Source organism: Psammomys obesus, unplaced genomic scaffold, assembly GCF_907164565.1.
Source record: "Psammomys obesus unplaced genomic scaffold, mPsaObe1.curated_primary_1811, whole genome shotgun sequence".
Taxonomy (NCBI): Eukaryota; Metazoa; Chordata; class Mammalia; order Rodentia; family Muridae; genus Psammomys; species Psammomys obesus.
In genome coordinates, this window is record NW_026596079.1 from 24,541,005 (window position 1) to 24,557,661 (window position 16,657).

At 37.7% G+C, this 16,657-nt stretch overlaps 1 protein-coding gene across 1 annotated transcript in view; it reads right to left on the bottom strand.

Annotated features, from left to right (window-relative positions):
* Nucleotides 1–16,657, bottom strand: part of Slc30a8 (solute carrier family 30 member 8) — a 38,772-nt gene that overhangs the window by 18,479 nt on the left and 3,636 nt on the right. Inside the window, 1 exon segment of the mRNA XM_055626520.1 lies at nt 7,853–8,049. Coding sequence (XP_055482495.1) covers nt 7,853–8,049 — 197 coding nt within the window.

Here is a 16,657-nt window from a genome sequence, read left to right on the forward strand (position 1 = left end):
ATCATTCCTCGTTAGCTCGCTCTGCATTATGTTTGTGTCTCGAGATATGAGCTCTCGGCTACAGCTACAGCCCAACCTGCTTGCCTGCTGCCACACTGTTTGCCATGATGGTTATGAATTCAAACCCTCTGAAACTGTCAGCCTCAAGTAAACTCTTTCTTCTACAAATTGTCTTGGCCATGGTGTCTTACCATCCCAATAGAAAAATAACCAAGAAAGCCTTGGATCCATTCCTGGGCTACCCTATTCTATGCTGTTAATTCTCACATAAGAATGACTTAGCTAGTTTATGAGTGACCTTTTATTACACTGTACTATTTAGTAGGGTGTATCAAAATTTCAGCTATTATTTAACAAGTATTTAAAATACACCATACTTTTCAGGGTCCTATTTTTACATTTTCCTAATTTGAAGGAACCTCAAAAAATATGTGACCTGAATTGGGATGACAGACACAGGAGGAATTAGACGGAGAAATAGGAAGGGCAGTGTGATGTAGATTTAGTGATCATGTACAAAGTTCTCAAAGGGTAAATATTTTAAACCAAAACTGTTTGTGACCTGAGTCTCTGTGATACTGTCAGAACAAAGCAAATAATAAAAAACTAATAATCAAATATGTGAATGTCACGCATCACAGCTACATCTTTCTCTTAGCAAGACAAATTCTCACTCTCAAATGTGTGTCTTCCTCATCCTGCTCCAGCTCTGCATCACTGCCTGGCAATATCCTTCTTCCTCATCCTTATGTAACACTGAAAATGGTACCTCAGATGCCTCTCCCTGCCTACCATCAATTGCTTCCAGCAATGACACACTTGAGCTTATTTTCCTGAGTTCCCAGTGTCTGCACTTTATCTTTTCAAACAGAGATGTGTGTTCACATCTGCAATATTAACACCCCTTTCTTTATGGCCTTTGAACAATGAAGAATTTTTACAAGAAACCAACACAGCCCCAGTTTGATAGCTCCGAAGAGCCAAAAGTGACTACACTGTGCCTTTCTCCTTCATTCCTTCTTCCCCCACACTGCTCAGCACACTGTGGCAGTAACTCACCAGATGCACTCCGATGGCCTGATTCTCTCCTATTCTAAATACCAGTTGCAAAGCAAGCTCTGCTAAAGGAACTGCTTTCCCAGGTGGACCCCCAATTACTACTCTAGCTGTGTCTTTGACACAGTCTGGTTTAGGTAGTCTCTTTCAGGTCTTTTTTCAGAGTCATAAAAGCTTAATCTATATTAGATTAAACAACAGACATATGTTATTAGCTTCTATAAATGAAAATGAATCTGGGGATAATTGAGCAGATGTGTCCTAATCTAAGGATCAAAAGATGTCACTGAAGCATATTATTGAAGGCAGGTAAAATGTAGATGGATTTCTGGAAGCTGCTGGGTTGCATTATTCCACGTTAATACTTCTAGAGGAAAGAGAGTAAGTTTTTATTCATCCTCTTTATATGAAGACTAGAAATGCTTTGAGAGGATCAGGCTCATAGCCATGGTAGACAATGAGAAAGGAAGATGAACAGAAATATCCATGTCCCTTAAGCTGCTGTGCCTGCACCTCTATAGGTATTACTCCCTGTCCTGTTTCAGACATGCCCACAGAGATAACTGAAGATAGAGCCTGAGAACTGCCACCTCTCAGACCACAGCCATATGTTTATGATTTTATAGACTGTTTTATACATTTTTAATTTAAATATAATTACATCACTTTTGGCCCTCTATCAAAATATAATTTTACATTTCATTTGGAAACTTCTTAATTTACCCTTTAGGCCTTGCTCAGAGTCCATATCCTGAGTAAGGACTTTCCAGACTCCCCTAAGAAGTCTTGAGAATAATCATTATTTTATCTGACTTCAAGCAATAGGTCTGCTGAGGACTGGGGTCTTGAATGATGGCCAGGCCTTTAATGAGAGTGAAACTTAGAGAAGACTTTTGTATTTAAACAAAAAGACAAAAGCTACTAGGACCCTAAAGCATAGATTTATTTCACAGAGAATGAATAATCTCTTTGAGTTAAAACTGAGTAAGTATGTAAGGATGTGGCAAGAGAAAAACATTACTAATTTATATGGTAGGCTGATTGTGGAGTATCTCAAAAGATATTTCAAGGAAAGAAATTTCTTTTCTTTTTCTTAGATGTCTAAAACTTCCAATATATTGATCACTTTTCATTTGGAAGAACAAAGTGGGGTCTGGCATAGACACAGCTTCTGCACAAGTCTCTTCCAGCTACATATGCCCTGTCAGTTTAGCCCCATGCTCAACAAGCAAAGGGAACGTGCTGAGGACTTTTGAAGATGGGTGTAGTGTGATAAGAGCCGTGTTTAGAACAGTAATCAGCTTGATGTTCACTCAGCAAGTATCAATCAATGTCCATTATATTTCTTTCCTGAGGAAATCTTTTGTTACTTTAAGAGTCAGAGCAGAACTCACACACTTGGATACATAAACGCCTGCCTCAAATAAGATATTTTAAAACAAAATGGCAAACAGCAAATTAGGAACAGTAGGAGTACAGCTGAGCAAAACGAAAGCTACAGGTGACACAGCCTCACACTACACAAGATGGAAGGGGGGAAAGGTTTTCCTCTGAGATCAGGAGCAAACCGAGAAACCCACATTTGCCGCTTCTACTGGGTGTGTTTAAAAGGCTTTAGCCAGAACAAATAAACAAGACAAAGAAACAGAAAGCTTTCTAAGAGGAAAGGAAGGGGTGGAACATTCTAGTTGTATAATATATCATCTATTTATACATCTAAATATGCTGTAGACATATATGTGCATGCACACGTGTATGTGCGTACATGTATGTATATATTTCATCCTCTTCCCTTTCATTGTATCCTTCTCTCTCTCTCCCTCTCTCTCTCAGTGTGTGTGTGTGTGTGTGTGTGTGTGTGTGTGTGTGTTCATTTTTGTGAGATATTGGTGGATTTTCAAGAGCGTGTTCTGGATCAGAACTGCCTATTACCTAAAGCAAACTATTTTGCAACTTAAACTTTCAATCTCTTTCCTCAAAAGATATAGCTTTGGTATAGAAACTGTGTGGTACTGATCTTCTTTATAAATTTTGACTAAAATTATGTGTCAAATTGTTTTGCACTTAATAGATCTACAGTCATAATCTGATTTTCAAAAGCTCTAAAATTCTAAATATGAGAAAACTCCACAGCCAGAAGAAACATAGCTGGTTTTGGTAGCTAAAAACTACAGTGCAAAAAGAAGCTAGGTAGAACCTATTTTCATCTATTCTTCTTTTTCTACTTATTTCTGTTTGCCTCTAGGTAATGGAATGAAAAGGAGTCCCTAAAACATTGGAAGCAGTGCTAAACAATGGAGAAGTTGTTTAATTGTAAAGGGAATCATCATCCCATGTATAGGTAACTTACACTTTTCTTTTACATATTTGGAGGAAAAATGAGACAACACTGAATTCCGAAAGCTTCAAGCCGAGGAACTCAAAGAGAAAGCCATCACATCCCATTGTAGGAAATAATTTTGAAATTTTCCATTAGGTGAATGGTTTTAGAAAAACTATAGGAGAGAAAAAAGTACTGAAGAAGGAGAAATTTTGAGTTTACCAGTGAATGAGACAAAAGCTAAAGTACAAATTAAAAAAGCAGCTAAAACGTTCTCTAGAAGAGATGACTACAAACCATATGGCTTACTTATTAAAATAAAATTATTAAAAATCAGTTTTACACATTAACTCATGCAACTAGGACTCAAGAAGCTTACAATGCATCAAGACAGAAAACTACAGCTAAATTTTAGTTATTAATAAATATATTTTATATTTTTCTGTTAACTCACATGACAATAATATCATAATTAGATTGGTTAAGAACAGAATGAGTTTGTGTTTAATTTAACAAACAGAAATTAATAACCATTGTACTTTTTTGATAATTAGAGGGGACAACAGATATTGTAATGTTTAAATCATATTATATTACTGCCAGAGAATAGAAACTCAGATCAAAGAACAATCAGAAACACTTTGTTACTTATAAAAGGTTAATACATGATAAAATATATTAAATATCAATGGGAAAATAATTATACCATGATGTTGAAAAACTTTTTAGCTGTTTAGAAAAGGTATTTTAGTCTTTGTTGAATGCAAAATATCTAATTTTACATTGATGTGAAAGTTACATGCAAAAAACTGAAGAAAATGTATTAAAATGTCTTTATTCTCTAAATGGGTAGAGATTATCAAGTAAAAAAAAAATCAGCTCAGAGTGAAAGTGTCATATTTACCATTATTTAAAACCTAAATTGCCTATAGAAAATTTTAATCTTTTCAAGTCAAAGCACAAATAAAAAGGCAACCAACAAACTAAAAAATTAATTATAAAGACTATAGCCTGGACTTAACATCACAAAACATAAGTGGTTCCAAGAAATAAATAAAATAATTTGAAAAATTCTCAACTAAGAAGGCAATAAGATGTTTTCTGATGGGAATTGCACTGAATCTGTAGATTGCTTTTGGTAGGATGGCCATTTTTACTATGTTAACCCTACTGATCCATAAGCATGGACAATCTTTCCATCTTCTGATATTTTCTTCAATTTCTTTCTTCAATGACTTGACATTTTTACATACAAGTCTTTCATTTGCTTGGTTAGAGTTACACTAAGATACTTTACGGTTTGTTTGTGGCAATTGTGAAGGGTGATGTTTCCCTAATTTCTTTCTCTGCCTCTTTGTCTTTTGTACACAGGAAAGCTACTGATTTTTTCTTTTTTTTCTTTAATTTGTATCCAGCCACTTTGCTGAAGGTGTTTATGAGTTGTAGGAGTTCCCTGGTAAAATTTTGGGGGTCACTCATGTATACTATTATATGAGCTGCAAATACAGACCTTAAAAGAACAATTCTCAAATTCATATGAAAAAAAAAAAAACAACAACAATAACCCAGAATTGCTAAAACAATCCTGTACAATAAAAGATCATTTGGACATATCTCCATTTCTGATCTCAAGCTGTGCTGTAAAGCATGAGTAATAAAAATTACATGGTACTGGCATAGAGACAGACTGGTGGATCAATGGAATCAAATCAAAGACCCAGAAATAAACACACACAGACATCTGATTTTTGACAAAGAAGCCAAAAGCATATGATGGAAAAAAGGTAGTATCTTCAAAGCAAATGGTACTGGTCTAACTGGATGTCTACATGTAGAAAAACGCAAATAGACCGTTATTTATTACTCTGCACAAAATTAAAATCCGAGTGGATCAAAGAACTCAACATAAAACAAAACATACTAAATCTGTCAGAAGAAAAACGTGGGAAAGAGTCTTGAACTCATTGCCACAAAAGACAACTTCCTAAACACCAACATCTCAGGCTCTAAGATCAAAAATTAATTAGTGGGACCTCATGAAACTGAAAAGCTTCTGTAAAGCAAAGGACACTGTCAACAGAACAAAACAACAACCTATAGACTGAGAAAAGATCTTCACCAACCCTATATCCGACAGAGGGCTAATATCCAGAATATATAAAGAACTCACAAAATTAAACACCAACAAACAAAATAATCCAACTAAAAAATGGGGCACATTTTCTGTTTAGAGAATTCTCAATAGAGGAATCTCTAATGGCTGAGAAACATTTATCATCCTTAATCATCAGGGAAATGCAAATCAAAATGATTGAGATTCCATCTTACACCCATCAGAATGATTAAGATAAAAATCTGAAGTGACAACACATTCCAGAGAGGATGCAGTTATAAGGGGAACCCTCCTCCATTGATGGTGAGAATGTAAACTTGCCCAACCACTTTGGAAATCAATATGATGCTTTCTCAGAAAACTGGGAATAGAACTACCTCAAGACCCATCTATACCAGACCTAGGTATATATCCAAAAGATGTTCCACTATGCAACAAGGACATTTCCTCAGTTATGTTCATAGCAACTTTATTTGTAATAGTCAGAATCTGAAAATAAACCTAGATGCCCCTCAACCGAAGAATTGATAAAGAAACTGTGGTACATTTACACAACAGAATAATACTCAGCTATTAAAAACAAGGAAGTCATGAAATTTGCAGGCAAATGGATGAAACTAGAGAAGATTATCTCTGAGTGAGGTAATGCAGAACCAGAAAGACACAGATGGTATATACTCACTTATAATAATAGGATATCTATACTAAAATCCACAGATCTAAAGAAGCTAAAAAAATAAGGAGAACCCTAGGGAAGATGCTTAATTCTCATTCAGAATGTCAAACAGGATAGACACTGGAATCGGTGGAAGAGAAGGAACTGGATGGGCGCCTACCATAAATTTCTCTGAAAGACTCCACCCAGCAGGAGATAGAAGCAGATGCTGAGACTCACAGAGCCAAACTTTGGGTAAAGCTCAGAAAGTCTTGTGGAAGAGTGGGGAGACAGAAGGACCTGAAAGAGATAGGAGCTCCACAAGAAGACCAACAAAGCCAAAAATGTTGGGCTAAGGGGGCGCTGCAGACTGATACAACCACCAAGGACCATGCATGGAGAAGACGTAGACCACCTACTCAAATGTATCAGATTGGTAGTTCAGTCTCCATGTGGGTTCCCGAGTAAGGGGAGCAGGGTCTGCCTCTGTCATGAACTCCATTGCCTGCTCTTTGATCACACCGTCCCTCTGGTGGGACGGCCTTCCCAGGCCACAGAGGAACAGGATCACAGCAGTCCTGATAAGACTTGATAGGCTAGGGTCAGATGGCAGGGGCATAGGACTCCCCCTTTCAGTGGACTAGGGAAGGAAGGTAGGGGAAGAAGAGAGAGGGAAGATGAGACCATGGAACCAGGAAGAGATGAGGAAGGGGGCTACAGTTACATTATAAAGTGAATAAATTATAGAAAAAGTAAAAAGACAAAAAAAAAAGCAATAAGATGGAAGTAGATGATACAGGACTAAACACTTTCAACTAATAAGTGTGTAAAATATTCTAACTAGTAATTGAAGCAGTGACTACTATAGGACTCATATATACATCAACAAAGACTTTATTGTGTTTGTGTACGTGCGTGTGTGTGTGTGTGTGTGTTTCAAAAGAGAGTGTCAGACCCTTTAGAGCTGTATTTACAGGTGGTTGTGAGTTGTCCAACATGGATACTGGGAACTGAACTCAAGTCCTCTGAAAACAAGTGCTCTTAACCACTGAACTATCTCTCCAGTTGCAACAAAGATTTTTAAAGAGTTGGATGGAAAATCACTTTTATGAGGATCCTCCATACTGTTGAATCATTTCATATGTCTGGATATAGCTTTGACAGAATGATTCAAGGAGTAAGAAAATTATTCACATCTTTCAATGAATTACTTCAATTATTTCCATTTTAAGAATCCTTTTCAAGGGATTAAATAGAAGTATAGGCATAATTTTATCAAGATTTTCTTCATTGAAGTATAATGTAGAAGCAGGAAAAAAAAATCTCCCTAAATGTCTAACAATATAGAAATGCTTATGTGAATTATAGTGGCAAGTATCATTTGGCATAAAAAATATTTTAAACAGTATTTGATAGCATAGATAATAATATTCAGCATGGTCTCAATAATGTAAAAGAAAAAAAAATCCACGAGCTATGCACAGAAGATGTGCTGTAGGAAATACTCTATGGTGTTATTAGAGGTTATCATTTGAATGACTTCTTTTCTTCTATTTTTCAACTTGACTACCATGTGCCTGTTATCATTCTAAACATGCAGGAAACATTACATAGTTCTTTAAAATAAGAGCCTGGTTGTTCTTCCCACCATGATGCAGGGTTTCTCTAGTTTGCAGGGTAGGCAAGAGCTTTCCTGGGCAGCACTCACCCACTGCCTCTGCCAGCATAAAGATGAAGCATATTGCTGAAGCAGCACAGAGCCTCCACTTAGCATGCACTTGCTTGCTCGACCTGTTCTCTGTGGCCTTGTTGCTGCTGTGGCAGTGATGGATGCCTCCTGCCTCTGGCTGCTCTGGCCTGTCTCCAGGACACTGATCTTTATTCACAGGTTTCTGTCGAAGTTCTCTGTTGAGGATGATTTTGACAGGAGCAAGAAGTGAACATGGTTGCAAACACACACACTTCCTGGCAGCCCAACCCTTTCCCTATGAGGCTCTTAGGACATTGGCAAATCAGCAAAGGAGTTATAAATCAGGGCTCTTTTTACATCTCCTTCCAAACTCACAGTGGCTGTCAAGCATTGCCCTTGCTGGGCTATGGGAATAGAAGAAAAGAAATAGACGTACTTAAAGGCAAGTCTTTCTCAGTTGTTTCATTAAAAGATTCTGGATATTGTGCTGCTGAACCCACCACCATCATCAGGGTAGGTTGTAAGGTATAGCTAATGTACAGCCGTACACAATACTTCTCCAGGTTGAGTTCATGGGGACCCTCAGGCACCCATTTGCAGAAAACTTACATCAAACACTCACTGTTATGATGAAATCTAGATTCTACTTGTGCGTAATAATAAACATTGATCCTGCTCCAACATGAGCTTAATTTGGGGGTTTCCATAGAATTATAGATGGAGAGACTATTGATAAAATTTTGCCCAACTGAATCATTTCATAGTATTTAACTGAGATAAGTATGTTTCAGAAAGATAATGTGAGGTCAAATAGGCACAAAAGGGAAAGACAAAACAAACAAAAACAAAACAAAACAAAAACCCACTGTTTTATCACCATGCCACATACTAGTTGCTGTTTTAATATCAGTCTACCTAAAATCAATTTATTTTGGTGCAGATGACACTGTCCATGGAGCTTGAACTAATAGGATGTTTTAAATTCAATAAACTTATTTGAGAACACTAACGATGTTCTCTATTTCTCAAAGCTCAAATTATAAATTAGCTTCTATTTGAAGCCTATGTCATTTGGATTATCACCATCTGGAATTAAACTTTGATGGTTTTGGCTTAGCAAATAAGTATTAGGATCACGCTAATTATTGTCATATTTTATTTTGTTCTGAAAGCTAACATAGCTGATTTTCATTATAGAGAAGATAAAATTACAAAAAAGCACAAAGCACATGAAAATTACTGGTAACCATACCTCCCAAACACAAATACTGATATTTCACTGGACAGTGTTGCAGCGTATAGATATACATTTTCATACAGTGAGAGTCCATATTGGTTAGAATGTTTTGAGTTGTACATATAGAAAACAAAAACTGTGTTGAAAAAGTAATGCATGAGAATTGTTGGTTCTGCTACTGAAAACACCCAGAGGTGCCCAAGCTTGAAGAACTATTGGGCAGGGCTCCAGAGCCTGTCTCTCCTTCTCAAGGTATGCTTCAGCCTCAGACTCTTCCCTCCTCACCTGACATGCTTGATGGAGTTTAGCAGACTACATTTGTGGGTTTTCCTATGCAAGTGGAGAAGTTATCTGCCATGATTTGAAGGGTTCCCCACAAGCTCTTGTGTTCCATTTCTTGATTTCTATTTTCTATAACTGTTCTGAAGGTTGAAATATAGGATTTGGCTGCATAAGTGGGCTCTAGTACATGTCTGTGAATTTTATAGTTCCTCCTTAACTTTGGTCTTTCTCTGTGCTTCCTGGTAGAACAGCCTTGAGTGCTCCAGGTGAATGTTCCTGTCACAATGGAGCTACTTTGCCATGTCACGAAATACAGAAATCTCCTGAAGCCGTGGCTAAAGCTAAATCCTTGCTCCCTGAACTTGCTTTTGTTAGGTATTTGTCACAGCAACAAGAAAAATAATAATCTCTCTCTCCGAGAGTCTGGAGCAAGTCATTTTTGTCAAATGGGACCTGGGGCACTATATGCAAAGGACTATTAGCACTGACCTCCTTACATGTAACTGCCTGAAATCTACCCATGCTGCGTCCTAGAGCTTAGAGTAGAACAAAGTCTACCCCCATCAACTCTGTGCAGAGCAGGCATTGTCTCTACACTATTGTCTGCAGAACAAAATGTTTTCTTTCATTGTTTTTTAAATTTATACCATTTTAATATTTATGTCTTACATATCTTATCAAGAAAACATTTCTAATCCAAGATTCATAGGTTTATACTTGTTTTCTCTTAGAAGATTTGTAACTATATAATTTTAGTACCCTACCTTAATGCCCATAATCCATTTTAGTGAAAATTATTAGTATGGTGTCAGAAACATATGCAAATTATTTCTTCTGTTCATGAATATTTAATTGCCCCCAAAAAGTATGTTGAAAAAAAATCCTGTTGACAGGCAATTGAGCCATCCAGTTGGTTTATATGTACATTTATGCTGGTCTCACATGTTAATTTAACTGTGTATTTATTTACCTTTCTTCGTGTTTATGTTCTTTGCTGGTTTCATACACATACATAATAAATTTCACTTGTTTTATTACTCTCTCTTTTGTCTCTTTACTACTGAAATCCTCTTGCTTCTCCTACATTTATGTCTTCTTTTTCTGTGTGACATTTTTTGTGTGTGAGTTTACCTGGATGAAAAGAAAAAAATGTGCTCTCTAGAGTAATAGTGGCATGACTATTATGGGGATAACCAAATGTTAACTTTTGAAAGCAGAGTATGTGATAACTTGTGAAGTTGGTCCCAAGGACTAGGGTGTTACCATGATAGGCCTGACCTTGTTTCTTCCTGGAAGAATGTGGACTTTAGATTAGAAAAGCAGTTGAATGCTTTAAGCAGGACTTAATGGGCCATTCTAGCAAGAACACGGAAGACAATGGTGCTGAGAATGATTTGAACTACGAAGGTCCAGTTTATGAGGTTTCAGAGAAGAATATTAATATTTGGCCTAGTCAAATTCTTATGGTATTTTGGTGAAGAATATATAGCTGCTTTTTGCCTTTCTTTGAAAGGTCTTCCTGAAGCTAAATTGGAAAGTTGTGTATTAACAGCTTTTGGCTGAAGGGATTTCCAGACAACCAAGTCTTGACAGTGTTCCTTGGTTATTAGTAACCGTGCTTATACAGATCTATATGAAAAGAGCAAGCTGCGCAAGAAAAAAATAAAATAAAATGCACAGTTTGAAAAGAAAAGGGGCTTTTTCGTTTTTTTTGTTGTTGTTGTTGTTGTTTTTAAAATTATACTTTATTAATTTTTTATACTTTATTTTTTTTAATTATACTTTGTATCCCCCCTCTAGTTCCCTCCCTCTTTCCCTCCCAACCCCTCCCTTCCTTCCCTTTCTTCACACACTCCCCTCCCCAAGTCCACTGGTAGGGGAGGGTTTCTTTTTCTTCCTTCTGATTGTAGTCTGTTAGGTCTCATCAGGAGTGGCTGCATTGTCTTCCTCTGTGGCCTGGTAAGGCTGCTCCCCCCTCAGGGGGAGGTGATCAAAGAGCAGGCCAATCAGATCATGTCAGAGACAGTCCCTGTTCCCATTGCTATAGAACCCACTTGGACACTAAACTGCCATGGGCTACATTTGTGCATTGGTTCTAGGTTATCTCCATGCATGGTACTTGGTTGGAGTATGAGTCGCAAGAAAGACCCCTGTGCTCAAATTTTTTGGTTCTGTTGCTCTCCTTGTGGACCTCCTGTCCTCTCCAGATCTAACTATTATTTCCCACTTCTTTCATAAGATTCCCTTCATTCTGCCCAAAGTTTGGCCATAAGTCTCAACATCTGCTTTGATAGTCTGCAGGGCAAAAGGGGCACCAGGAAGTAGAAACAGATTAAAGAAAAGCCTCATGCGAAATTGAATAAAGAGAGTGGTGACCCCAACCAAGACCCTACCCAGCTAAGCTTCCAGCTTGTGAAAAGGAATTAAAGAAAAGCTTAGGGCCACCTAAACTTTTCCTGAATTAAAGAAACATTTAAAGATATGGTGGCACACACATCTTTAATCCCAGCATTCAGAAGTCAAAGACAAGTAGATCTCTGAGTTCAAAACAAGCCTGATCTACAGAAGGAGTTCCAGGACAGCCAAGCTTAGGCAGTGAAGAAAACATTGAAAGCAGAAAGCTGATGAATGGGGTGGGGTGGGGGGTGCTCCAGGCCCAGAAAGCAGCAGAACTTGGCAACTTCTGCCACTTGTTTCTAACTTTAGAGTCAAGGATACAAAAAAAAAAAAAAAAAAAAAAAGAGGAGGGTGTGTGTATTGGAATCTCCCTCTGCAACTAAGGATAGCCAGTGAGGCCAGACATATGTCGGTGATGTCCCTGTACGGAGGCCCAAATAGGCCATTGCATACAGCTGTGAATGTGAAGCCAGAACTGTCCTAGAGACTCCAAGATGTTCGCAATGCCAGAGTCATGGGATGGCTGCTGGGGAAAGCTGCCAGTAGGAAGTGTAACTAGCCCAAGAGAATGTAGTATGTTGCAGTCAACAAAGCCGAAAGGAGTTGGAGATCTGAAGAGCGCTTTGACATCAGACGTGGAGATGAGAATTTGGAGTTTGCCCAGCTGGTTTTCAGTCTTGCTTTGGTCCAGTATTTTTTCATTACGCTCCCTTTTCTCCCATATATATCCTGTGACCTTGCATGTTGGAAGTATTCTGATTTTGATTTTACAGTGGGTTACCATTAAGAGGTTTGCCTTGAGTCTTAGAAGAGTCTCTGAACTTCAGGTTTTTAAACACTGTTATGTGAGACTTACAGACAATGGGGACAGTTGAAGTTGGAATAAATGCGTTTTGCATTATGATATGGTCAGAATCCTATGGGGTCCAGGATGTAAAACGTGGTAGTTTGAATGGCCTCATAGACACAAAAGATCTGGCATTATTTGATAGGATTAGGACAAGTGGCCCTGATGGAGTAGGTATCACCTCATTGGAGGAAGTGTGTCATAGGGGGAGGACCTTTAAGCGGCAGAAGCTCAAGCTAAGCCCAGTGTCTCTGTCTCTTCCTGAGGCCTACACATGCAGATGTAGAAGTCCCAGCTACTTCTCTAGCACCATGTCTGCCTGTGTGCCACCATGCTTCCTGCCATAAAGATAATGGACTATCCTGTGAACCTATAAGCCACCCTCAATTAAATGTTCTCCTTTCTAAGAGCTGCTGTGGTCATCGTGTCTTTTCGCAGCAAGAGATACTCTCACTAAGACAGACCTCCATGTTTATTTAAGAGGGTTGGTCTGTTCTTATTCCTTTTCGTTACTATATAAACTGTGGTGTCTGTTTCTTAATTTGTCTTAAAGGGCATCTTGTGTGTTGTCATAATTATATTGAGTTCCCATATCAGTTTTTAAAATTTGACATCTTAACAAAATTAATTCTTCCACTCTACCAACATGGGTTATGTTCTAATTGAATTCTTTAAGTCCTACCATGTTTTGTAAATTATAGTATAAATTTGAGCATTTTTATTTATTTAGTGATTTTTTTTATCTCTAACTTATTGAGTATAAATGTTTTGCTTGCATGTATGATGTCTATGTATCACATGCATGAGTACCACATGCAAAAGCCAAAATAAAGCATTGGATCCCCAGGAGACTACAGTTGCAGGTGGTTGTGAGCCTGCTTGTGGGTTTTAGGAATGAAACCCAAGTCTTGATCAGTGAGCCGTATCCTCAGCCCCTGTTTAATGAGCTCTTAGGCAATGTGTGTGTATGTCATTGTAAGTAGAATTGTTTTTTAACTTTGTTTTCAGGGGGTTTTGTTATTCCTATACAAAAACACAACTACATTTGTATTTATCTGAGGAAGGAATCTCTTGTGTCTGTATAGAAGCATCGCCCGTCAATAAAAAGCCAATGGCCTGTTAGCTGAGGCAAGAAATAAGGAGGTGGGAATTCTGGAGAGGGGGCCTGGGACTTTGGAAAAATAGCGAGAAGTGGAGTATTCACCCGGGGATTCTGAAGAAGATGGAGGTATGAAACTGAGCAGAGGTAACCAGCCACGTGGCAGAACTAAGGACAGAACAAATGGGCTATTAGTTATGCCTAGCTATATTGGCCTAGGATTCTGTAAACATATTTAAGCTTCAGAGTCATTGGTTGCAGGAGCTGGGGTGTGGGAGGAAACACGCATTTGCACTTATCATTTACCACCACTTCACCGAACTTACTAACTCTAAACTTTCCCAGTGTATTTTTTTTTAGTGTTTTTATAGATAAAATATATAATCACTTGGAAATAGAGTTTTTATTTTTTTCTTTCTAATCTAGTCTCTCACTTAGTTTTTGTGCACAGAAGTAAGTCCCGGCTAGCATACACAGTGCAATGTTGATTAGAAGCAATGAACCTAGACACAGTTATCTTCTGTCTATTCTGGAATATTTTCAGGCTTCATAATTATGACATTCCATTTTACGAGAGTAAAGAAATTCTCCTTGGGGCTGAAGAGAGATCTGTGGTGGTGCTTTGTCCCGAAGAACTTGGTTTCAGCTCTGAGCACATGGGAGCTCATAGCCACCTACCAAGTCAGGCAACTCACAACCACCAGTAACTTCATAGGGGCCCAGTACCCTCTTTTGGCCTCCCCAAGAACTTGCACTAATTAATTTTTGGCTTTTTGACACAGGGTCTCTCTGTGTAGCCCTGGGTATTTCCAAACTCACTATGTAGATCAGGCTGACTTCAAACACACAGAGATCCACCTACCTCTACCTCCCAAGTGCTGGCATTAAAGGCATGGACCACCATACCTAGATGCTCTTTCTCTTAGAGTTCACTAAGTATAAACTACACAGTAATAGTCACCAAATTTGGGGGATTTAGGGGTATAACTCATACGTTTCTCTCTCCTTCTAGTACTGCTAGTATGTATGAGTTAGTAATTTTTGTCCATGTAACACATTTCTGTAATGTTCTGTTCATTTTTCTTTAACTTTTCTCCTTATTTTCATTATAGTACATAATAATTATTGTTTAATTTTCAAGCTCACTTACTTTTTTTTTTCTGTCAGTTGATGTCAATAGCAAAGGTCTGTTATTAGGCCCTTCTAGCAATTTTTTAAAAAAAATTTGCTTAACATGCCTTTCAACCCTAGAATTTATATTTTAATCTTATAATTCCCATTTTTTTAATATTCACTATTGGTAGACTGTCATCAAGTCTCTCATGAATTCTTTTAACATAATTACATTTTGTTCTTCTGATACATTATAGAAGCTGCTATTAAAACATTTTAATTATAAGTCCAACATTTAGATTCTTTTAAAGGTGCTTTCTATTATTTGTTTTTTTTTTCACTATTCATGCATTTATTTCTGTTTCTTTGTGTGTTGTGATTTTGTTGAAAACTAAAATCTTTAGAATGTTTATTGTCATGATGCAGATAAAACTCCTTGTGGATTTTTGTTGTTGTTGTTTGTTTGCAGTTTTGTTGTTATCATTGTTGTTGTTCATTTCTTATTTGGTGACTTGGTTTATCCAGTTCAATGGAGTCTGTTTCTTCTGGTTTTCCATGCCTGTGAATCCTCTGTGTTCCTTGAAAGGATCCATCTCTGGAAATGTGTCTTTAACCTATCCTCACTCTCAGAGGAGGAGGGTCATTTTAGTTGCACTTGCTTTGCTTTTTTCCACGGCCTCACTCTTAAGCCTAAGGTTGTTCTGTCTATACAGTATTTCACTCAGAATTTGGGCTCTTTAGTTGCGCTACTGTTTTCAACTGTGCTCCAAGATATGAATTACTCCAAAATGTACATGGTTCAATCAAATTTGGGGCTTGTGTTGGTTTGCTTGAACTGCAAGAAAATATCATAGGGTGGATAACTTAACCCAATAGAAATGTATCTTCTCACAGATCTGGAGTTTAGAACTTCACAGCCACTGTGCTAGTAAAATTCTGCATCAGAGACATTCTTACTGGATTACTGATGGCTTCCCTCTATATCTTCACATGACTTTTCCTCATTGTACGTACAGAGAAAACGAAAATGAATTCTCTGGCTTATCATACGTAACATTCATTCTTTTAACCACATTTAAACTTGGTTACATCCTTAGAAGCAATATTGTTCTTCAGAAGTTCACAGTGGGCCTTCAAGTGTCAACATGTGAGTTTGGGGAGTGGGAAACACAAATGTTCAACTAATCGCAAGCCTCTTTGAAGGATTACTTTTTGGTGCCCATCTGTGGTTAGCATCAACTCCAGATGGGAATTTTATATCTGACTTTTTTTTTAATCTCTTGCTATTGCTGCTAAACTTTTAGCTGCTCTTTCTTTTGCTGGTTTATTTCTATCAAGAAGCCTCAAGTCCACCCTTCATCTCTCAACAGAAAAACAAGAACTTTATTGTTTTCCTCAGTGTTCTTCTGCTTGGAAATACCCAGTCTCTCCCTTTTTACTGAGATGAGTGGGTTTTGAGAACATGTTGTCTTTCATTTTCTGCATGTACCCTTAGGACAAATCCAGAGAAAATAAAAACTATAAAACTTGCCAGTTCAGTGTTTGTTAAGAGCTGGGGAGATAGCTCAGTCAGTAAAGTTCATATCTGGTAAGCAGAAAGGCTTGAATTTAATTCTTGGAAACCATTTTTTTAAAGCCATGTATGTGACATGTACTTGTAATCCCAGCACCGGATAAGCAGAAATGAATGGCTCTCCAGGAATCACTGATCAGCCACCTTCACCTACCTAAAAAGTGCCAGACTAATGAAAATGGTGGGAAGCACCTGAGGAATGTCTTCCATGTGCACACACTTCAACAGACACACACACACACACACACACACACACACACACACACACACACACA